We start from the raw sequence: 24534 nt of genomic DNA, 5'->3' as shown, positions 1-24534 counted from the left end.
GTAATATTCTTATGATAGTGAGAGTCTTGCACATAATAAAAAGTACCAAATCTAGGTAATGTTTAGTTACAACTTCTATTTCTTTTGAATTTTCGAGAGTTCCCTTGAAAGATGCCCAAGCCAGAAATGAACATGGTTTCTTGGGATCAAAACATTGCAGCTTAGCCCAGTATCCTGAAGAGGGGAGGAAATACAGTCCAACATTTTCCTTTTTGCCCCCAGCCCTTCCGCTGTGCACACTGCCACTATTCCTGCAACATATCGGGCTCCCTGAAGAGGCATTACAACAGGAAGCATCCCAATGAAGAGTATGTCAATGCGGGCTCTGGGGAGCCTGCAGCTGAAACTCTTATCCAGCAAGGTACATCTCCACCAAATAAGATTTGTGGTTTGGGGTTTTTTTGCTGAAGCAAATTTGCTGTGAAACTAAACTTTTGTGCAGTATGTGTTCTTCAGTTTATTGGGTGCTATATGTTAAATCATTATTCCTTTTTAGTAATTCTGGAATGGCCACCTTTTACCCTTCATTCAGTGTCCTTTGTTCTTGGTTTTTAAGGGTGTGGGAACCAAAGTTTTGTTTGACCTTGACTGTGCTATTTGTTGTTGCATACATTTATCATTTAAATCTCTTGGTCTCTTTTTGTAAGTCAAGTATCCCTGCTTGTTGAAATGTATCCCTGCATGTTGAAATGAATGATAAATTTCTACCATTCTGCTGATAAATTTCTGTGACAATTCTGCAAGGTTGAACTCAATGTAAGGTTGAACAAACATAAGGAAAGAGACTGAAGAGTAAATGGCAGCAAATTATTCCCCCACTAGAAAAATCTGGGGAGAAAAGAGAGTACAGGTAAAACAGGTTAGGAATTGTTATGCTCAGAATGTGGTTTATGGGCAAAGGAAGCACACCTTGTCTGTGTAAGTAAGCTAAGAATGTATTAGTAGTAAAGCAGAAATCACCACAGTTTAATTTAGGATTAGTCTGACTCCCATAAGTATCTTTGCTGTTACACACTGAGTAGATGAACCAAAGCAAACAACTGATTATACAGTCAGGTACATTTATGGGTGTAAAGCTCCTTCAGTTCTAGTGCCTGGTGTGAGGAACATTAAGCAAGAAGAGGAGAAAGCCAGATTAAGTATTAAATTGCGTGGAAAATATTTCCATTCTTGGTAAAGTTAAGTTTCCTTCTTTGTTACTCATAATTTTAGAAAGTGTTTTCCCTATTTTTTAGCAGAAACTGCCAACAGTTTCATCTTTTGGAATCTTCAGTTTCTAATTTTTTTGAAGGGAATAGAGACCAAAATAATGCTGTTGTATTAGATTATTAATTAAATGTAAGTCTTCTAAGGTTACATTGTTTCTAAATGCTATTTCAAATCATTATTCTAACACATAACATTTAACTATTGAAGGCATTAATCCTTGTTAAAATACTGAAATCATGACACAGAGAAAGAGAACTCAGTTGTAGACTCTCCCTTTAAACTTGCTCTATAAGGGGAAAATATATAACTACAATAAGTAATCTGAGTCTGTGTTGGTTTTATATAACATTTCTTTGTTTCCTTTTGTCAAAAAAAATCCCCAGCCAAATAATTTTCAAAGCAAATATCTATAACAGCGTAGGAATATATAGTATCATTTTATGATTATTTTCACAGGCAGTACAAGTCCATGGGGAACCTGCAGTTGTTTTAAGCAAGTAATATTTGCTTGGTCAGTACTCAGAGCCTCTATTTTGTAGTCACCCAGATGAAGGGAGAACTCTTCACTATGGGGAGCTTTGTTTAACTTTCCAAATATCTGAGCTCTGCAAGGAATTATTTGTCTGTAGCTACTTTTAGGAATAGATATGAGAGAATGAATTCTCCTACTATAAATTATGGATCATACTTGCAATGTTTGGAACAAAGAAAATTAGTCTTACACTGATTAGTCTTTCTGTCCCCTTTGGGAGCCAGATAAATGCATTTCTGAAGGTAATTCTTTTCCACTGAAACAAAAGAACTGCAAAGTTGTTGAGATGCAAGAGTAGCGTTAAAATGGAGACATTGGAGTGAGATGAGAGAGAGGAGTCTTTAACTTTTTCCTGTGGTGGATATCCTTTTCCCACCACACTGGAACACTGGACAGGATGAAATTTAACAAGATCAAATGTCAGCTTCTGCCCCAAGAGTGGAGCAATGCCTGGCACCTGTCTGAGTGGGGAGATCAGCCCTGCAGACAGGAATAATCTGGGTGGCAGCAGCTCCCCAGGACCCAGCAGTGAGCCCAGAGGGCAAATCCCATCCTGAGCTGCATTAAACCATTAAACACAGAATGAGCAGCAGGAAAACAGAGGATTATCCTGCTGTGCTCAGGGCTGGGATCACCAGGTGAGGATGTGAAGGTTCATGACTGTGTCCAGAGGGTAACAGAGACGGTGATGGGGATGGAAGTGATGTCCTTTGAGGAGCACCTGAGGGCTCTGGGCTTGTCTGGTTTGGAGAGGCTCAGGGGTGACCTCATTGCTCTCTGACAGCTTCCTGAGGGGGAAGGGGAATTGCTGAGCTCTTCTCCTTGGGATCCAGTGATGGAACATGTAGGAATGGGACAAAACTGTGCCTGGGAGGCTAAGACTGGAATTAGGAAGCATTTCTTTACTGAGAGGGTGTCACAGACATATTTTCTGAACAATCCTTTCCTTAGAATTTTTTCTCCTGAGAAGCTGAGAGGCCTCAGGAACAATGTGAACAATGGTTATCTGCTGCTGTGGAATGCAACAGGTGCAGCTGTGATTGGTCTCACAGAGTTGTTTCTAATTAATGGCCAATCACAGTGAGCTGGCTCAGACTCTCTGTCCAAGCCACAAGCCTTTGTTATCATTCCTTTTCTATTCTTAGCTAGCCTTCTGATGAAATCCTTTCTTCTATTCTTTTAGTATAGTTTTAATATAATATGTATCATAAAATAATAAATCAAGCCTTCTGAAATATGGAGTCAGATCCTCTTCTCTTCCCTCATCCTCGGACCCCTGTGAACACGGTCATAAGAGGGTGGTGAAACTGTGGAAGAGGCTTCCCAGAGAGGTGATCAATGCCTGAAGGCTGTCAGTGTTTAAGGGGCAATTGGGCAATGCCCTTAATAACAGTTTTAACTTTTGGTCAGGCAGTTGGACTGGATGGTCCTTGTAGGTCCCTCCCAACAGAAGCAGCCTTTTCTGTTCTTTCCATCTCTGCCTTTGCATCCTTCTTTCTCTTCCTCTCCTTACACAGAATTTACATTTCCTGTGCTGACAGTAGTGCTGTGCCTGATTTCCACATTCACCTGTGGAAAAGTTCAGGCATTTTAGAGTAGTAATGAGGCATCAAATCCATGTAGGAGCTATGAAGTCAGTGTCTCTTCTCAGGGCTCTGTAATGAAGAAAGCTATATTAATAGGTGTGATTTCCCACATGCAGCTTCCTTTGCCAACTCAATTTCCTGTTCTGTGATGCATCAGATGTATCTTGCACCTGGGCTTCAAATAAACCAGAGATTCCTTATCATGCTATAGAAACATCAATTTTTCTCAGTGTGTTGGTATCTCACTGGGGGGAGAATTGCTCCTGGCGGGAGACATTTGCATTTGGAAGTGATAAACATGAATCCTATTGAAGTTAATGAAAGTTTTCCTGATTTGGAAATCAGAATGTTTTCTGTATTTGGTTCACACAGCACAAACAGATTACTGTGGACATATTCTGCAGTATGACAAAAATGTCATATTTGTCTTATATGACACCTGGGTATCATACAAGGTAATAGATGTTAGAAAGAGATTTTTTACTGTAAGGCACTGGAACAAAATACCCAGATAAATTGTGGATGTCCCGTGCCTGGAAGTGTTCAAGGCCAGGTTGGATGAGGTCCTGAGCAACCTGGTCTAGTGGACGGTGTCCCTGCCAATTGGCAGGGAAACAGAACAAGATGAACTTTAAGGTCCCTTCCAACCCAAATCTTTGGATGACTCTGTGGGTTTCTGAACTGCTTGGGCCAGAAGTTGCACCTTGATGTCAGAAAAACTTCTATTTAGTTTCAATTACTGTATTCATAGATCTGAAAAGCAATTTTGGAAAATTATTCATATATTCATATAAAGGAAAAAGACCTTTCAGGCCTAATATTAAACAAATCCTTTGAAATGAAGGTTCTGTAGATGAAAAGGAAAAGGAGAGAGTACCAGCAAGCAAAAAGGCTTGAAAAGAAATTGAGAGGGGAAAGGAACAAAGATTAATATCTAATAAAAGCTGTCTATATCTATTTGTATTGTATTCTGCTTTTTCTAAGTTACTTTCTGAGCCCAGAGTGAATTGTCTCACACTTGCTCATCTCCTTTACTCTCAGTTGGTTTTTGACTGCATTGCAGGCACTGCAAATAAACTTAATTGGAAATATTTATATGAATGTAGACTTCTGGAGTGTACACAAGATTCCTAGAATGAGCTTATAAATAAATGAATGGTTCATAGAAGAGGGACTGTGTTCATTGGAGTAGCTGCATTGCCAAGGATAGACAGCAGTATTTAATTTTTGGGCTTGTGGTTAGAAATTGGAATCCACAGGATCAGAGAAATGCTTGGGATTTTTCAGGGTATGTGTGTGTTTCTTTGTTTAAGTAGAAGTCTATGATTTGACATTTATTTTAGTATTATAAAGTAATAAAGGAAAACAAACAGCATAAGAATTTGTTATATTCTGCAAAGGTGGGAAGAATATTCTATATTACCCACTAGTTTTTCTGCAAGGCCCTGTCTATGTGCTCATTTGATGGCTTATTTTATAGTTTCATTTACTTTGTACTGGGCAAGTCACATACAAATTTTCCTAAACTTGTTTCTTTTCTCCTCACTGATTCTCCCTCCCATCCATAAACATTTTGTTTACATGTCTGAGACAGATTTTGGTTTGTGTTTGTGCAGCTGTTTTTGCAGGCCATACATGAAGGTCCAGTTGTGGCCTCAGTATTCTGTTTTACAGCTCTCATCACGTGCTCTCTTTATAAAAAAATGAGAATTATCTTGTGGAGATTTTAGGCCAATAAATAAAAGAGCACATGCCAATGGAAAGAAGTTGTGGGGCTATGTAATATCTGCCTGCAGTGTTTTGTTGCAAATATCAGTTTTGTTATTGAAAGTAGCAAAGGTGTGTAATTCATTCACACTCTCTGTATGTTACCCATTATTCTAAAAAATTATCTAGAAATTAATTTTTTTGAACTTCCATGTCAAGTCACTGACATGGAGTTATGTATTACCAGTTGAATTCTATGCCTCTATTACTTATTATTTAATTAAAGTCATAATGACAAAAGTTACAGATTTAATTTACCTGGTGTGTTATTATAATAGTTTTGATATCAAAGCAGAAAAGTGTTCACTGCTCCACAGCAATGTGTTTTTTCTAATACTACAGATGGGTGTGAAATAATGTGTAATTTCATTTTTGGTAACTGATAATATTATCTAATCTAATCTAATCTAATCTGTTCTAATGTGAACTTTTTGAGTTTCCTTAGTCAAACTGCTTCAGTTTTGCTTAGAGATGGAATTTTGAGCATCTGCTCTAACAGTGAAGTTTGGTAAAGACTTAGCAAAGAAGAGGGTTAGTGTAGTAACAGTAAGTTTCACTGAAAGTAAGTCTCTCTCACCTTAGAGACTGGATGTAGTTACCTTCTGTTTTATCAAAATAAAAATTTTGTTTCTTTTCACCTGGTTACCATATGGTAGCTTTCCATTAATGTAAAATGAGATGTTTTTTCTAATTGCCTTGTCCATAAAGGACTGTGCAGCCAGGTCTTGGCTTATATCCAGCTTCTGTGGGTGTGTTTGATGCCTTGGAACATGATGTGGAGTCAGGCTTGTGGTAGCTCAGTTCCAGCTATTAGATTTGTTACAGTGAGTTCTGGCCACCTAATGCAACAATTTATCACATGCAGGTTATTCATGTTGTCTTAAGTCAATAGAGGGAAAAAAAGAGAAATACTTATTTGTATAATTACAAGCAAGTGAGATCTGACATTTGACCAAACAAATTTCATAAGCAAAAGAAGTAAAAGCTCTTTAATCTTGTATAAAAAATTGGATTTTCATGATTTTATCATGCTTAGATTTTTTACCTGTAATGCTGCACACTCACACATTAAACATTGTGCTAACTTCTTGCTGTGCATCATTTTGTAGACAGAAAAATTTATTTACAGTTTGCCTGATAACAGAAACCTCAAGAACAAAGATATTTGGGTAAAGAGAATATTTCATTGTTAATGCCTTCTAGTTTACTTTGCTAATGAAAAAAAACCCAATGTTTTGAAACTTGGGAAAACTAGAACAGCTGTATTAGAGAAGGCACATTTAAAAATATTACTAAAGTATGCCACTGATGTGTATGTTAAATATTAACATATTTCACATTGGACAAATGGCTAAAAGAAAGCATTTTACAATTACATGGCTTGATTGACATGGGAACAAATTAAGCAGGTTGTTCCTGTGTTGAGAAAGAATTTATATGAAAATAACTCAAATAATTTATTTGTGTTTTCTTGTAGGTGGCATTAAATGTCCTGTTTGCAGCTTTGTGTATGGTACAAAATGGGAGTTCAACAGACATCTTAAAAACAAGCATGGAATGAAGTTGGTGGAGAATGATGGGGAGACCAAATGGGAGGTAAAGCAAAATAACAATGGCTTTGACCCTTAAATTTTTTTAAATTCTGGGGAGAAAAGTAAGGATAAAAATAAGAAGTGTGAAAAAATGTGGCTCTGACTTTATATAACATCAGAAAGTTGTGGGATCTTATCTTTGCTTGAATGCAGGTCTTCTATGTATGTTAAATTTTAATATATGGTAGGGTTAACAACCTTGTAAATGCTTATTTTTGCATTTTATGCTTCTAGTCCTCTGTTTTCAGCAGAAAGGGTGAAAGCTTTATTAAAAAAAAGAGAAATTTAAAAACGTCCTGCATTTTGTAGTATGCTGAATATTCACTGGTGGTAACTGTAAGATGAGCAAAGCTGCAGAAAAAAGCTTATGTCTTGGTCCAGAGAAGGCTAGAATCTAGAAAACTGAATTTTTTAATTGACCAGCTGAAAAAAATATAATGTTATGTAGAGTAAGTCTTCTATGATATGCTCTGTGTTTTCAGCTTCAGTCCTGGAGATGCAGAATCGATGAGAAAACCACAGATTTAGACACTTTTATTAAAAAATTATGGTTGGCCAGAGGAGTGTCTTCCACTCCCCAAGCAGGCTGATTTTGATATCTAGTGAGAGGAAAAAGCCAGGAATCAACTGCAGCTGTTTTAGGCCTCTTCTGCTAAATTTCAGTCTGGCCCCCATCACAAATCTAATGCCCGATTTGGAAGAGCTGACCTGCAGGTCTTGTCTAACAGTTACTGAGTATCCACACACAGAAGGATAAGTCTTTGGAAAACACTGGAGTAGGTTCTATTTGGACAGCTGTTCAAAGAAGTAGGACAAGCATTTTAAAATGTAACCCTTCAAAGTCCTTTATCCATATTCCAAATTATTATCTCTGCACTTTCCCTGTAGCTGCCCAAAGCTGGAAAAATAAGGGGACATCCTGGGTGCAAGAATGACTCTGTTGCGGAATTGGCTATAAAAAAAGAGTCCCATCAGAGCAGGAATAGATATTGACAGGTTGTCTTAAAAAAAAAACATAGTTTATGGAAAGAATAACTTTTCTGAAACAAAATGCCATTTTTTTCAAGTTTCTGAAGTGTTTTAGCATATATACAATATAAATTCGTTTTGCTCAAAAGGTTTTTGCTAAACCCTGGTACAGTACAAGTCTGTTGTTAGTTTAAGATAACTGTGCAACAAAAATAAGGTCAAGATAACTTTGCATCCTTAAAGCAACCTTTGAATTAGAATCCAGAAGAACACTGTGGGATGATTATCCTGTCTCCCATGTAACACTCTTCTTGAATTCTGTTTCACCCACTATAGCTCTTGTTACAGTATTTGTTGTCCAAACTCATTCCTTGTTGCTGTTAAATCACTAAAATGAGATTATTCATGCCTTGGCTTTGTTTCCAAGTTGACTGCTGAGGTTTCTGAAGAAGCATCCACTCAGTATCTCCATATAACAGAGGGTGGAGAAGATGTTCAAGGCACTCAAGCTGCTGTGGCTGCATTACAGAACCTCAGATACACTTCTGAGAACAGTAAGTTACCTTTTTCCTAGGTTGGAACACAAATACACCTTTTATTTTCCAAAATATAAAATTATTTTGAGTGTACAATATACAGCCTCCTGTAATCTCCTATTAAAAATTTTGAAACAAGTCATCCAGAACTTACTTCCGGGGAGTTATATTTTCTTTAAGTATAAATTAAAAATTATAATTCATTATGAATTCCTATATCCTGAAGTCATTAATACTTATCACTGCCTGTTTTGCACTTTATTATTAGCTGTGTGGAATTTCCTGCCTATATTATTAAATATGCTGTGAAATAAGCTATCTTGGCAGAGTAGATGGTGTGTATCTAATGACAATTCTCTGGCTATTATTTTTCTCCCTCTGGCTTTAGTCAGCAAGACTGCAGGACTGACATGGTGGAATAGCTCATTTACCATGTTCCCAAGGCAGCACTAACAATCTCAATTTTGGTGGTACACAAAATTAAGTGAGCTATTCTGTATCAGATTGAGAAGGAAAAGAGTAGTATTAGATAATGTCTGCCAAGTGATAAATAACAAAAGCCAGGAGAAAAGAAAAAAAAGGCCAGATTTCTGAGAGTGTAAAAACAACAGACTAGAGTAGGCATTCCTAGGTGGTTTTTTTAATTTTTTTTTAAACATATAAATAAATGTCCTGGTTATGAACAGCATTTTACAATTGTTTATCATGGTAGTCTTTATAGTTCACAATAGAGATACATGTCAAAAACTCTCCGTTTTTATGGATTTTCCAAACATGTTGCAATTAAATTACATTACTGCCAGTTTCTGTATATTAGTTTAATGAGTTGAGATACTAAATAAGTGAAAACTTCTTGAGAACCTTTTTAAAACTTCTTCATATCTAAATTAAAATAAATATTTTCATGGAATGTACTGTAGTCTTTATTTTAAGCATGAAGCTATAATTTTTTGAATAATCTTCTTTTTAGAGCATCCAACTTCAGGTACTCTTTCAGCATATTCCCTCTTAGTATAAAACCAGTAGTATCTTGTCTAAAGGCAGTTTTATAGTTAAAAAAACCCCAAAGCAAGCAAACCTTTTTCAGTACTCAGATACATTTGTTTCTTACATAAATAACAAAATTTAGCTATTTTTCTATTTGTGCAGCGAACACACTACAACATATTTGAAGTTAAATTATCTGACCTAGATTGCCTATACTATCACAGTATCAACCTAAACTTAAAAGAGTTTAAGTTAGGAAATTAGATTTATTCTATTTTCTATCTTTTTTCTGTCTCTGACAGTAATTAAAGCAAATATAAGGCAGCTTTACATGTCAGACAGTTTCTTTCCCTGTCTGACATCTCCCTCATGCTGACAGTGGGCATGTAGGAATGGTGGGCCATTGGTGGGAATTTGTGTTCCTGCATAACAAAAATCATTTTTCCACATTCAGGTCTTTCATACCTTGTGAGAAGTGAGAGTACAACTATTTTGTTTGGGCTTTTTTGTAAATATCCCTTTTCTTTGGCAGGGCTGCACACACCAGAGAATTTTTTTTAAAAAGGACAGACATGTTCTGATCCAGTGTTTATAAAGTGATCAGTATGAGTTTTCCCAAGCAATTAACCTTTTCCTTCAGCAGCTTAGAGATAAAACTACTTCATTTAGGTTGAGGGGTACTGCAGAGGACCAGACAGAGGGTAAACACAGGTTTCTAAAATACCAAAAGGCTGTTATGGCTGAATAGGTATGCAAACAGGTTCTGTGTAAGGTGAATGTCTGGTAAATGCACATTTGGATTTTTAAACTCCTGCAGCTTCCTAATTTGCAGTTCCTGCTATGACTTGTGGCTCTTGTTTCTTTATTCAATGTACTCTTTTAGATCTCTTTCAAATAGGCACAGAAGTGATCAGTGTGGCTGCACTTGCTGACTCATGCATTCCCTGGGCAAATTTATTTTGTGAATACTTCCCTGCCATAGATCTGTCACATTATTGAGCTTTTTGAATTATACCAACAGCACTGCAAGTCAAGGCTGTGCTGTTTGATTCACACAGCCTCAGAACTGTTCTCCTGTGATGATCTTATGGCTGCTGTCTTTTTGATAAGGTGAAAGACTGGATCCAGCAGCTGTAAACATCCTGCAGCAGATCATTGAGTTGGGTTCAGAGTCCCACGATGCCACCGCCGTGGCTTCTGTCGTTACCATGGCACCTGGCACGGTGACAGTGGTGAAGCAGGTGAGAGCTCCTTTCTTCTCTAAACCAGACACATTCAATTTTCATATATTCACTGAAATGGGTGTTACTTGGCAAGGGAAAAATTTTAAATGATCATTCAAGATACATTGAGAATTTTTCCTGATTTTCACCAGGTGTTGTGTGCATGTTTATACATATATACACATATATCTTTATAGATCTAAAAGTATATATAGTTTTGTGTATATATAAAATATGAATGAATAAATACACCTGTATGTGTATGTAGATATGTGTGTGAAAATACAACTTTTTTTTAGCAGGTGTTTTCAGGTTTTATAAAATGACATACTTATATTTTGTGCAGACACTTAATGCCATTGTCATCTAAAAGATTCAGGTGGTCCTTGGTGCAGCAAGCAAAAGGAAATAATTTTAATTTGAGGTGCCTATTGGGTTCAAACATCAAGGCTTTTACTCAGTATTTCCTCCTCACAGGTGTCTGCTAATTTCCATTTTTCATTCTCCTCTCAGTGTTCTTTAAACTATTCCTTCTCTTTCAGCACAGCTCTTTGCTTATCCCTTTCCCCACTGATTCACTGGGGTCTCTGCACTCAGTGGTTGACAGGTGAGGAAAGGAAAGTACATGAGAAGCTTTAACTTCCCAAAGAGTTTAAGTAACTCTTTTTATTTAAATGAACCAGTACTGATTATTCTGAGTGCTGAAACGAACTTTTGAGTTCAGCATTTTTTGTAGTGTTTTGAACATTGAGTTCATGAGAGCTCCACAGAAGTGTGAAGTTCATGGTCTGTGAAGTACTTGGATAATTCCTAAGCTTGCTGCCCAAATGTCACAAAGACAAGGCAGAATTTGAAGTCAGAGCATTTTCAGATGTTCCTTTGCAATACTTAACAGGTATTTTGAGTAGAAACTATGTAGGAGTTTAGGGCTTTTTTGTAGCATAACATACCCAAACTTGAAAACTAAATTCAGTCATTAAAGAGAAGAGACAATGTGGTCCAATTATGTGCAAGTTTCATACAACAAACAACTTTTATAGTACAGCCACTACCAACATGCCTGCTGTGCTATAGAGATGACCTGTTTAGGGGTTGAATGCAGTATTAGACATTGGGGCTTGTCAATATCATTGAAATTAGTTCTTCCCTAAAGAAATTCATCTTTTGAGGCTGTTGTACTAAAGGTATAGGAGAAAGTGGCTGCTGAAGGAGAGCTGCCTAGAGAATGTTGTGATATCTGAGTGTTAAAGTTTAAATATACAGGTATTAACTGATCAATATCTGAGTCATCATAAAATCTATTGACTTCTTTGTTGGACACTCTGAATTTACTGGTAACTTTTTCTAAGTAAATACTTCTATTCCAAATTAATTTTCTTCTTCACTTTTCAATCCATATTTCTAGCCTTTTGAGTTTGCAGACTGCTAAGCCTTAATCACTTCTTTTTCCCTGTATACATCAGTGACTCTCAGTGATATCAAACTCTTACAAGCACCACTACTGTATTAAATGAAATATTGAATTCTCAGAGCACAGAATCTCTTTCTAACTTTACTTTTTATGCCCTGCTATCCCCCTCCCTTTAGAATCTTCTACGTTTTTAAAATTTTTCTTTTTGTTTTTTTCTCTTTTTCTTTTAATTTTCTTTTTCTTTTTTCTTTTTTCTTTTAATTTTCTTTTTTCTTTTAATTTTCTATAGAAATTGGTTTTTTATCATAGTCTGGTCTGTTATACAGCTGTAGTTACTTTCCAGCTCTTGTCTTCCAACCAGAAAATTGCTCCAGAGTTTTAGGCACACCCAATTTTAATCTGAGGGAATGTTATTAGCTTGACTTTAATCCTCCCCTATTAGAAACTGTCAGGTTTTTTTTTTCTTCAATGCTGAGTTGCTTTCTGTGGGATATCCCTCATTTGTAGCTATGGCTTGGTTGGGTTTTAATTATCATAGGTTCCTAATTGTTAACCTTGAAGTGACCTTTAGATATGTTCATATTTCACTTTCCTACTGGAAAATGTATTCCATACTTTCTTCTGTGACCTTCAGCTTCTCTTGTGGATTGAGAGACAAAGAATTCATTCAGGGTGTCAGCAGTCTCTCAACATCATCTGTCACTGAATTTCCACTCCTGCTCTTTAATGGCCTCACAGAGTCCTTGCTTAGCAGCTTGAGTCCATTTTTTCTTTCCTTAACAACATTTATTGTAGTTGTCCTGATTTTTATGCTGTTTGTTTCTTTCTTTCTTTCTTTTTCTCTAAGGACATACATTACCCATTTCTTATATCAGTTCTTACTTTCAAATCTCATTTCTAGCTAGCCCTTGCAAGTTTGCTTCATATTTCTCTATTTGCACCAAGAAATTTCTTCTCATTCTAAACTACTAGAATGTTTCAGAAGGATTTTTTTTCTTTTTGCTGTTACACTATAGTGTTCTATTTTTGTCTCCCCTTTTCTCCCTGGAAATTTATTTCTCCCACAGCTGTCCTTAGAAAATTCATAAAATTATAAAACTCATAAAATTCCCATTTACACTTTATCCTTAAAATCTTGTATAAATCCAGCTGTATCTCTCAGTAATGCTGCTATGCTCATGCTTTGGCAATTCCCTAACCTGTGTGCTCACATCCCTTCAGTGTGCTGTGCTTGTAGAGCTTCAGGTTAATGCAAGAATTTTGCCTCCAGAAAAAAACTCTGTATTTATCCCTAAGTCCTTTTCAGCATCTTGGAAGATATCTGGTATATTAATTAGGTCTAAATGGTGTAATTTTAAAATTGTTTTCTACTAGGTCACAGGACATAAAGGAAACCATGTTTGAGGCATTCTCCTGTTAAATTACTGTTCTGTACTGTAATCTTAATGCAAGTACACTAAATTATAAATACACATTATACTGGAGGTGAAATCAAGATCAGATTGTCCTTTACAGCTCCTGAATTGCATGTCTAGAACAAAATTTCAGTTCTGACTTAGGAAACTTTTTATTTATTGTTTATATGAATGATTATATTAAAGAAAAGGCTTTGACAATGTAGCAGTAACCAATTCTAGCCAGAAATGGGATTCAACTTATGATTTTAGACCCCAAAAATGCACAGTTAGCCCTGCTTATCTTGGATTATGTTTGGTAAATAAGAACCATTGTTGGCTCTGTTAGTATCATGCGTATGAGACCTTTCCATGGTTTTGTCTGGAGCCTGAAATTATTTTATCTTAATTTTGCCTGTGAGTCAGTATACCACTCTGTTATCAGAGTTAAATTTTTTCTAATTTGGGATAAATCCAGTTGTGTGAGCTCTAAAAATATGCAACTGCCAAGAAGTGTAATATAAATATCTCATCAAATGCCTGAGGGAAAAAAGTTAGTAATGTCAAGTTTTACCGATATGATCTGAGAGTGGCAAAAATCCCCTTTGAAGGTTTGATCACAGCATGGCAGGAGAAGTCCATCCTTGTTCAGTTACTACGGATCCGCTCTGGATCTCTCTGCCAAAGAGCTGATGAAGATATTTCTTCATGGCAGGACATTTGAGTTGTTCTGCTCTGCTTAAAGGTGAAAAAATTAGCAAGGTGGGGAAAAGGAGAGAGGACAGAGTGCTGAGTTTGAAGAACAGCTAGAAAAGAGGTTAATAAATGCTTAGAAAAGCCAGGAAATACTCTTTATAGTGGATGGTGAATACAGGCAAGAGACTGTGGAGAAAGGAGTTTGGTGGGAACAGCACATGGGAAGGTGAAGGGACTGGAAGGGTAAAACAGGAGACTTCCCTTTCTGCACATTCCACTCTCTGTGTCCTGTTACAGATGTACTTTTGCCCTTGTGCTTTAGGGTGGAGATTGATTCATTTGGGTTTTTTTGTTTATTTTGCTAGAAGAGGCCGTTCAATCCATTATTTATAAGGGTGGACTGTTTTCCTGGCTTACATGCCAAGCATCACCCTCTCTTGATTTACAGTCTCCACAGGCCTATGTTCAAAGACTGGTTTTTCACACAAAATCTGTGTGTTAACTAGAATAGAGATAGTGTTTCACTACAAACTCCCTTGATGTTCAGTTGTTTCTTTCTGTTAGAATGTACATCAGACAAGGATATTAATTGCTCCATAAAAAAGTTTCTTCCAAGTTAAACATGTGTTTGATTTAAATACTGAGTTTCTTGTGAGGAAACATCACCCTGAGAAATGAACAGCCCTCATATGGTATTTTTGCAGAGGAGATTCTTTTAGTGTGTAGTGCTGTAAGTAACTCTCCAAGGAAACAATATTCAAAGTGCATATACTTGGTTTCACAATAAATGAAGAATACCCTTAAAAGCTTAGTTCCTGAATCCCTCACTGCATTGACCAGAGCATCAGAAGTGTTTCCTCTTCTTGGTCTGTGTCCCTCAGCTCTAGTTTCTCTTCTAGTTGTTGCTCTTCCATTACTAGTGTTTGTTAGCAGGAATGTTTAATGGCAGCAATATGCTACCTGATTTAATTCATTTATTTTTTTCATAAATGCAGTTTATTTCTTGTATTTGATCTCTTTGATGCAGAGTTGAATGCATGTAGGGTTCTCTATCCAAATATGAGGGTTTTTTTTTCCATCAGATTACTGCTACAGAGCAGTAGAATTTTGGATTGCAAACCAAAGGTTTACATTGCTATGTATTGTAGTAACCAGTTAAATTTAGTTGCATGTTATCTGTTTTTCGGGGTTTAGATAGTGATGGACAAATCTGCTGGTAATTTATTTTTTCTTAGGCCTGTGGTACTGCACTGGGTTTGTGTGCTCTAGAACCATCACTTATAGCTCACTCTGAAGATGGCTGAGAAGTTTGTGTTAATCACTAGTCATTATTATTATAAGGTGATTACGTCAGCCTTTCTGCACACTTGTTCATCAGAAGTTCACTTTATTTCTCAACTCTGTGGGATGTCTTTTCTATTTTTCAAGCCACAGAACTGATTTCCTCCTCAGGAACATTCTTGGGCCTTGCTGCAGGTGAATACCTAAATGGTGCCAATTTGTTTTGAATGATGACTCCCCTATGGTTTCTCATTTCAACCTTTTAGCTACAATGGTTGCCCAAGCCATCATTATTTTATGCTTCAGTTAACTCTGATAATCTTTTTTCTGACATTCAGAGCTTATGTTTTATCCCTTTTGTATTCTTTCAGAAAAAACCTCAAAGATTACTTTCTCTCCTCTTTTGTCATTGCCTTCTCTTATTCTGTTTACTTGATGTTCCTTTTTATGCCACATCAAACAAAATCTTGTTTTCCTTTCCTGAATTTTTTACTCCTTTCTGACTTAGAGTCCCATTTCTCTTTAGCTGTAAAGATTTTGTCTCCTACCTTTGCTCAGTCCAAGAAGATTTAGCTTATTACTTTTTTCAAACAATTTTCTAATGTTTCCATATTGTGCTTTGTTGTGTGGATTTTTAATGAGGAGCAATTTGTACCTCATTGTCTTCTCTCAATTACTTGTCAAGAATATGATGGCAGCAATTATCTGTGAATAGGCTGTTGTATATTGACACCAATGCCTGGCACACTGAACTACCACTGGCTCATTTATGTTTTACTCTCTCACCTCCCCTTTTCTAGGTCTGCTTACTTTGTCTTGTTTTATACTGAAATGATACTGAAATTATAAGGCCTTTGGGGCATGAACTACTCTTTTCATGTAGCATAGCGGATACAATCCAGGTCCTGATCCAAAGCTACATAAATATTAACAATAAAGTGCAGTAGTTGGCTGCTGAATTATCTTTCTTTTCCTTCCACTCAGAAAGATGAGACAGAACTGATGTTTTTTACTACTTCTGTAGACTGAAGTTTTTTACTACTTCTGTAGACTGAAGTGAAAGGTTAAATCTATTTCTGAAAAGGACAGTAACCTTTTTTTAACTTAGACATAATGTGTTCTGGAGAATAAGTATATCAGCTATTACAATAACTAAACAGATCTCTATCAGAAGATAACCAGAAAATATTGGATTTCCATGTGCTTCAACCTTTATTTTAGTTGCTTTTATCCTTTTATTCTGTGATCTCCAGTAAAAACCTACCATGGTAAGTCATTTTCTTCAAAGTGACAGCAGTAGGAAGGCAGAGCAAAGATTATACATCAGCTCAAAGCAGATCGCAGAAAAGAATTTTATAGCATAGCACATCTTCAAAAGTAAATGCCTATTATTAGCATGGCTGTCACATCAGAGGCTGCTGAGCATTGTGCTTCAGCAGCACACCTTGTATTTCAGTCTACTTGGATTGGTCCTGATGTGATGATGGGTGCTGCTGGCAATCTAGAAAATTTGCCAGTACAGGGAGTTATGTTCATGCTGATTGTCAATTTTGTAGTTGCTTTAGAACACAGAGCAGTCTGATGCTTCCTGTGGCAGTAACAGCAATGGAAAGTTTTAAATGGGGCAGTGAGGTTGTTTCCTCAACCTTTGAGGAGTTCTCATCTCTGTAAGGGACAGATAAAATCTTAGTCAAGATCACTGTCCTGTTAGAGCTCCTAAAACAATGGCAGTGTTGGCATTCTGCCTCAAAAGGAGGTGGGGTGACCCAGCCATGTCCAGCCACAGTCCCTCTGTTGGGATATATTCAACCAGCCAGTTGCTATAACATTTTAAAAATCTGCATCAACAGTATGAAGATTTGTTTGTTCCCTTGCTGTTTTTATTTTATGCAAAGCAACTCTTTCATACTCAAGCCTCTTATTATTCCAAAACCATTATGCACCAGATTGTCTTTGTTTTGTAGCTCATTATAGAGATTCAAATGATCAAATTTCAGAGTTTTCTGTGTGTCTTTTTCACACAATATAACTGTATGTAAACTAGAACTGAGAAAGAGTTGAAATTATTCAAATGATGCTGAACAAAGCTTATGGGCACCAATGTAAGCTGACACATCACATATCCAGGTGTTCTCTGTGATCTGTATTCCTTTCATTTAAATCCTTTCTGCAGATATTTTGTATATTTTCTTACTAATATTTTATGATATAAATAGGAGCATCTGCAGCCTAGTGTAAGGTTTTGGAAATCTGAAAGATCTCTGTGATTAACTTTTCTGCTTCATGGTGAACTGAAAAGCAGCATTCAATCTGAAATCAAGAGAGAGATTCCACTGAGGATTTGGGGACAGGCCCAGCGAAACTGTTTTGAGCACAATGGACCTGTAACTCCTGCTGACTTCAAGTAAAATATAACAGTATTTCACAAAATGAGCTCTAGAGTAAGGTAATCTTTTAGCATCTTACTGCAAATATTTTTTCTTATTCCTTTTCAGGAAAGGAAAGAAGTATGTTTTCCTCAATGGCTTGAATTCATTTATTTCAAATTTAAAAATACTTTCTTGTTTTGAGAGAAAGAGATTCCTCTAAGAGAGACCCATTTGTAATGAATACTTCCATGTATTTGGATGGTCTTTGGACATGTAAATTAAGAACATTTGGAATTTAGAGATGTTGAGTTTCTTATGAAAACATGGTGGTGAAATTCCCATTGGCTTTTGTGAGAGACAGATTTAGTTAATAAAGAATATTTATGCAGGTACTGACTTGATTTAATGTGCCAGCTGTGTGTGGCTTCAGCTCCTTGCTGGCATTCTTTAATGAAGGATAAGCAGACAGATGCTTTTCAGCTGACTCTCAAACAGAAAAGAGGTCTTGGATGCTGCTCTTCAAAAGATTTCAGAAGCCAATAAAGAGAATTGAGTGTGGTGACTTCGTTCATTCAGATGGCAGCTGTCCCACTGTTTCATCAATTTGAGGGATGTAAATTAACATTTTGAGATTATTCCCTGTGGAACAATCTAATAGAAACCAAGCAGAAGCATGTAAACATTGAACTGATTTGAAATGTAAATATCCCAAATAATGTGGTGATTTGTCAAACTAAAAGGATTACAGATAGCTGTCCAAAAAAAGATACTGGAAGCTAGAAACACCAGAAATAAAGGCATTAGTTTTCTTTACCCTGCATGACAAGGATAATAAACCCACATCGATAAAGTCAGGTAGGGAGTTTAAATTAACTTTCTTTATTGGCCATTTTCATTTCCAAAGGATATAAAACTGAATAAGTATTAGATTGCTGCTATTGAATTGAATGAGATTCTGCTTTAGTTTCATTTTTGTGTCAACTATGCTTTATTTATTTTCCTCTCTTCATTATTTATGTACATTCACAAAGCTATATTTAAAATTATTTATGGGTTTTGATTTAGAGTGACAACAGTGAGATCCACCTCATACTGTGTTATGCATTCTTGCAGCTCTTAGCAAATGCAGTGTAATTTTTCTGGCCTGAGGCATTTTGTCAGAGGGTTATGTGTAGTGCACTAAAACCAGAGGGATTAGTGTATATTGCATAATTATAGGGCCACATTTTAGACACCCCTATTTCTGTATTTGTTTGAGCATCTCTAGCATCAAGGGCTGTAATTGTGAGCTGATTCATAACAAGCTGTGAGATTCTAATTATCTAACATTTTTAACTGCAGCTTCCTATCTGAATTCAATGGTGATTAGACTTTTCATGGCCTGTTGCAATACTCATTAGCAGATCTTGTGTATGTCCTTAACTTTCACAGAGCTGACAGTGGAGCAAGAACCCTCAGGAAAGAGGAGAGGACAGTTATGAAAAGGGAGTTTGGGATAAGAATTCACTAAAGCTCAGTTGCTTTCAGTAGGATTTAGGGTTTCTTAAATAATTAAAAAATAAAAAGGGTGTATTAGGAGCAGCAAGAGAAAAGTTTACAGTTCTATAGTTTTTTTCATTATTTAGCTCCTTGCTTTTCAAAGAGAAGCTCAAGCTTCCATTAGTGAGGGGTGAAAGGGCCTTATAAAAAGAGCAAGTGATTTTTGACAGATAAGGAAGGGATGGGGAGGGTTTATAAACTCAAAAAGGAGAGACTTAGATTAGATGTTAGGAAGAAAATCTTTAGTCAGAGGGTAGTGAGAGATGGGAACAGATTGCCCAGAGAAGCTGTGGATGCCCCATCCCTGGGAGTGTTGGAGGCCAGGCTGGACAGGGAGTGGGAGGTGACCCCATGGCAGAGGGGTTGGAACTTGATCATCTCCATGTTCCCTGTCAATCCAAACCATTCTGAGTCTATTATTCTTTGATTCTATGACAACCTGCCTTTTGAGACAACATAAATTGCTCCTCTGAAGCTGGTTGCAAATTTTACTGTGTCAAGAAAACATCCAGCATCATCTCCTTGTGTAGGGTGCTGAGCTTGAACTTCAGCAGGAGCTGTTTAAAGTATATTTCAAATAAAACACTCAGATATAATTAATAAAAGAATGTGAAAAGGACTTCATTCCACTCCTGTATTTTTTATCCCTATAAAATGAATCCTGTGCAATGAAGGCAGAGTGGGCGTTGCTGGGTACATCTGTGTTGTTGCATTAAGGTCAGTGACAATGGCCAGATTCCCTTTAGATGTTAAATCTTTCACCAGATAAAATCCACATATATTTCACTAGTATATTACAGCCATACTGACTTGGAGGCCTCTGAATAATTTAGTACCTGGACATACTTGTTATTGTTCAAGAAAAGGCTTTCTATAGCCTTATTAGTTGAGTGAAAGTTCAGAGTGCTGTGAAGTCTTAAGGGGCTTGTGAGTCTCTGAAATCTTCTGACAGGTATTTTAAACATGAAATAGAAAAGTCAGAAGCAAAGTCACTGTATAACAAAGATAATGGTTGCTTAGGGAAAAAAATAAATGAGAAAAGAGCATCAGGAAAACAAACATATAGAGTCTATTTTTCTTCTTGCTGGTCTCCAAGGGACCAGACAGATCCTTGGAACCTCCACAGTAGTTCTTCCCTTCTGTTCCCACTCCCTTCTTAAACAGCATTAATAATCTTAATTGTATTTACTTTAATTTGATTGTGCCACTGCTGTTTACTTTTGAGGCAGCTTCTAACGAAAAAGAAAAAATTGGTCCTTTTCTAACTTCTGTAACTTACATTCCACACTTCATAGAATCTACCATGTCTTCTTCTTTCATGTGATCTTCTTCTTTCATGTGATCTTCTTTCTAAGACCACTTCAGAGTTCAGTGCTGCAGGAGCACACTGTGGTCCAGCAAACAGAACCATGGATTCCTAGAATGGTTTGGATTGAGAAGGACTATAAAGACCATCTCATTCCAACCTTCCTGCCATGGGTAGGGACACCTTCCCCTAACAAATGCTTTTGCATATGTCCTGCATAGTGAAAAATTGCTGTTCCATTCTCTCCTTAAAAGTAGCTTATTTTATCACTAACACTTCAGAGAATTTCTTCCACATCACTTTACATTTTCCTGGTTTATTTATACTGGTCTGGAGTACTTTGCATAGGAATTTTATATGGGTCTGCTAGAAGATTAAGATTTGGTTTTGTATTCTAGTATGTACTGTATTTCAGTAATTGACAGGCACTTGTATGAATTTGGAATTCAACACCAGATTGTGTTGCTTTTTAAAATTTTGACAAGAATAAAAATGTTCAGTAAAAAATCCTTTCTTTTCACTTGTTTCTGTTACTCTCAATAATGTAAACATTGCTGCCTCACAAACAGAAGGCCTTAGGAACCTATTTCAGTGATATTTATATTTCACATTTTTCTAATAAAATCCCTTAAGCTTTGCAGTGTAATTTGCACTTCTGAGAGCAGCCATTGACCCGGGAGAAAGAGAAAGGTGGGTGCAGTAGGTGTTTAGAATGGGTTCTCAACTCAGTGCTACTAGAGGAATTGAGTTCAGATTTATTTAAATAAAAGCAGTTTTGAATAAGTGACTGCTGAGAGATTAAAGCTGTCTCTAAAGACCAGTGTTCCTGAAACTTTGCAGCTCTCTTGTGCCCAGAACTGAGACGCTGTGTTGGTGCTTTCACTATTCTGCCTAGCTTCACACTCATTAATCAAAAACGCTCGCATTTTCTGCAAAACTGACATTTTCTTTCCAAACTGTGTGATTGCTAATTTGTGTGCTGTATTTCCATTAATCATCAGAACAGCAGGTACATGTTGGCAAGGTGAAATTCCGTAAGCTCTCCCCTGTGTCCTCCCTCAGGTGAAGGAAGAGGAGCCGGCAGCCAAGCACGCGCTGATGATCCAGGAGACGCTGCAGCAGGCGGCGGTGGAACTGGCGGAGCAGCATCACCTGGTGGTGTCCTCGGATGAGGTGGAGGGCATCGAGACAGTCACTGTCTACACCCAGGGTGGGGAGGCTTCAGAGTTCATTGTCTATGTGCAGGAAGCTGTGCAGCCTGTGGAGGAGCAAGCTGTGGAAGAATCAGTGCAGGAGCTCTAGAGAGCAATGCTCAAATGTGATGATTTCTTGATTTGCCAAAGCCAGAGGTTTGGGGTTTTTTTGCCCCAACCAAAAGTGAGCAAGCTGATGGATTTTCAGTTGATTTGTAAAGTGATCTAATTGGTTGGATTGTATCAGTAACTTAGATGTATTATGTGCAAAACTTTCTCAGACATTTTTTTCCCTAGAAAATTCTTTTAAGGAAAAAGTATTCTTCCCCTTCTTTGAAGATCTCTCACTTGATTCCTGTAAATTCACACAAATATTGTCTGTTCAAAACTGTGGTATCCCATGGTAAAAACCATCTGTAAAGGTAGCTAGAGTGTCTGGAAAAGCCCATACATCCCATTTTATACATGCTTCATATGTTCTTGACTTGGCTGGAAGCAAAGTTGTTTTTCTGTAATTTAAAAGGGCCTCTTAGCTCTGAGTTCATGCTTAGAAAGTGTCTGCTGAGTTGTGGATCTAACCCAAACAAAGGCTCAAGATGTAATTAGAAACACACCACAGATGGACTGTAGTTTATACCTGTGAGATGATCCTTTGAGTTTGGGAGGTATTTAAAGCCATATGTGATAATTCTGGGTATCAGTAGGATGACTGTTATTTAGCTATTTGAGTAATGATAACTGTTTCCATCCCACTGAATAAATACCTGTCTAGTATCATAAGGTGAAACCAAAACTGTCAAATCAAGGAAATATTCTTTTGTTTTTAAGAAAAAAAAATATATTCAAAAGATTTGTAAATGCTATAAGAGATGTATGTTCATATGTTTTAAACAGACATGCTTGTAAATATGACAGTGTGAAAAAATTTGTACAAAAAGCTTAAGTAAATATTGATGAGAATCAAGATATTCTTAATTATGCATGTACATAGTTCCAGATTTTTCTTCATGAATCTTGAATTGTTTCTGGTTTAATATTTTTCAATTTGAGCTATAAAAATTATTAATAAATAAAAAATTGTCTAATGTTTTCTTCTAATGCTTCAGTTTCTTAAGTGTTGGTTTCCCTTTTGTAGCTAATTAAAAAGTGCTGGTGTGCATTGACTCTGACAAGTTATTCCTTCAGTTAGTAGTCTCTTATCAAGAAAGTACCACCATGAAATAAAGGCAGACCTTTCAATGTGATTTAACCTATTTTTGGGTATTGTGGGTAAAAAAGTGGAAAAAAGCTTTTGACTAAGTGGATGCAATGTAGTGAGTTGGTTTGTCAGCATCTTCTGAGTCTGCTGGGTTCTCTTGGTGCTGGGCAAAATCAGAGTGCAAACCTGTGGTGACAGTTTCTCCCTTAGCTGTGGCAACAGGGAATTTAAATTTGTTAATGGAAAAGAAATGAGAATTGTTTGACTTCGGTGGCAGCTTTGTTTGCTCTGGTTTCATCCTGGGGGTGCACCAGGAGCCCCAGGGATGGTGGGTTTGCAAGGTGGAGACCTTGTTGCCATTTTGTGTCACTGACCAGAGCTGGTCACAAGTGTCAGGGTTGATTCTGTGTGTTCAGTAAAGTTGGCAAGAATGAGCTGTGAAATGTTTGGTAACATTGGTAATGTGATAGAAACTGATGCATCAAATGTATCAGTATGATTAATCTGCATAAGAAACTGTGTTTTTGTAATTACTGGTTGAAATTCAGTGTTGATTTATAAGAACAATGCTTTCTGTTACCTAGAAAAGAAGAAAGCAGTCTCAAAAACTTACAATTTATTGGAACAGCCTATTTGCTGTTAAAACCATTTGGAAGAGCCTCTTGATCACATGTGCTAACAGTGGTGAACTTAGTGTAAAACCTTCCTGAAAAGGGGACACAAAAATATTTTTCTGTGCATCACTCAAGAATTCTGAAGTACATTATTTCAGATAGACTGAGTAATTCTGTCTGGAAGAGGTGTGACTGTATTTGGACAAAGTTTTGGAGTTTTGTTTGTTTTAATTTTAGTATATCACAGCCATACATACCTATGTAACTTAAGGCTTGATATATAATTGGTGAGTTATATCAAATTTTCCTATACTAAATCATAAACACCTGTATTTTCTGCTTTTTTTTTTTATTATTAAAATACTTTTCAATTCAGGTCTTTTTTCCCCTGCTCTGTCTCCCATGACCTAAACAGCACAAATTGTTGTTGCTTTTAACGGTACGTTTTCCAACAAGATTACAGAAATGACATTGATGCAATTCAGATTTTCAAAACATTTTAATATTTTTAATTCTTCTAAAGTTATAAATTTTTTTGTCCACACATCATCTTAGCACTGCTGTATAGAATATGCACTACACCATATTAATAAAGGAAAATTATTTCACATTCCAATAAGCTCACAACATGGACATGTGCTTTACAAATTTTAAAAAAACCAAGCCAAACCCAAAACACAGGAGAAAACCTCTTGCATCTCAAGAATGAGTAGTCCTGTCAGCACAACTAGTAGAGAAAGGAAGAATGTAGCAGAAATCATACTGCAAGGTATTCAATTGTTCAAATTATTTAAGATCCAAGTGGGCAGAAAATCTGGTGTGTGGGGGAATTCAGGACTCAATATTTGGCTTGAATTCTTCACCTGTGGAGGAGTCTGATCACAGAAGGTTCAGTGAAGTGTCAATGGAAATGAGGAAATTGACCCAGTTAGGACGTTTAACCTTTCTGGTCCTTGTGAAAATCCAACTCTTGGGACAAAGATATACTGAATGTTTGAGACTGACCACTCAGGGAGAACTTCTTTCCCAAGTCCCACCCAATCTTTTATGGGGGTAGAATTATCAACGCATCTTATGCCCTAAGAGACTGCAAGCCTGTCTTGTCTTGCCTACACCTAGAGTTGTATTAATG

At 36.8% G+C, this 24534-nt stretch overlaps 1 protein-coding gene across 2 annotated transcripts in view; it reads left to right on the top strand.

The window, feature by feature from the left end:
* ZFAT (zinc finger and AT-hook domain containing) overlaps nucleotides 1-22688 on the top strand; it is an 87616-nt gene extending 64928 nt beyond the window's left edge. For both annotated transcript variants that reach the window (XM_074557373.1, XM_074557376.1), the window contains exons 12-16: nucleotides 223-361; nucleotides 6572-6690; nucleotides 8083-8209; nucleotides 10289-10419; nucleotides 21460-22688. In XM_074557373.1, the coding sequence (XP_074413474.1) occupies nucleotides 223-361; nucleotides 6572-6690; nucleotides 8083-8209; nucleotides 10289-10419; nucleotides 21460-21699 (756 nt within the window). In that variant the 3' untranslated portion in view covers nucleotides 21700-22688. The remainder of the gene's footprint in view (nucleotides 1-222; nucleotides 362-6571; nucleotides 6691-8082; nucleotides 8210-10288; nucleotides 10420-21459) is intronic.
* Nucleotides 22689-24534: the final 1846 nt, after the last annotated feature.

The sequence above is a fragment of the Zonotrichia albicollis genome, chromosome 1 (genome assembly GCF_047830755.1).
Source record: "Zonotrichia albicollis isolate bZonAlb1 chromosome 1, bZonAlb1.hap1, whole genome shotgun sequence".
NCBI classification, from domain to species: Eukaryota; Metazoa; Chordata; class Aves; order Passeriformes; family Passerellidae; genus Zonotrichia; species Zonotrichia albicollis.
Note: the sequence above shows the minus strand (reverse complement) of the source record. Positions and strands in the feature narration are given on the sequence as shown.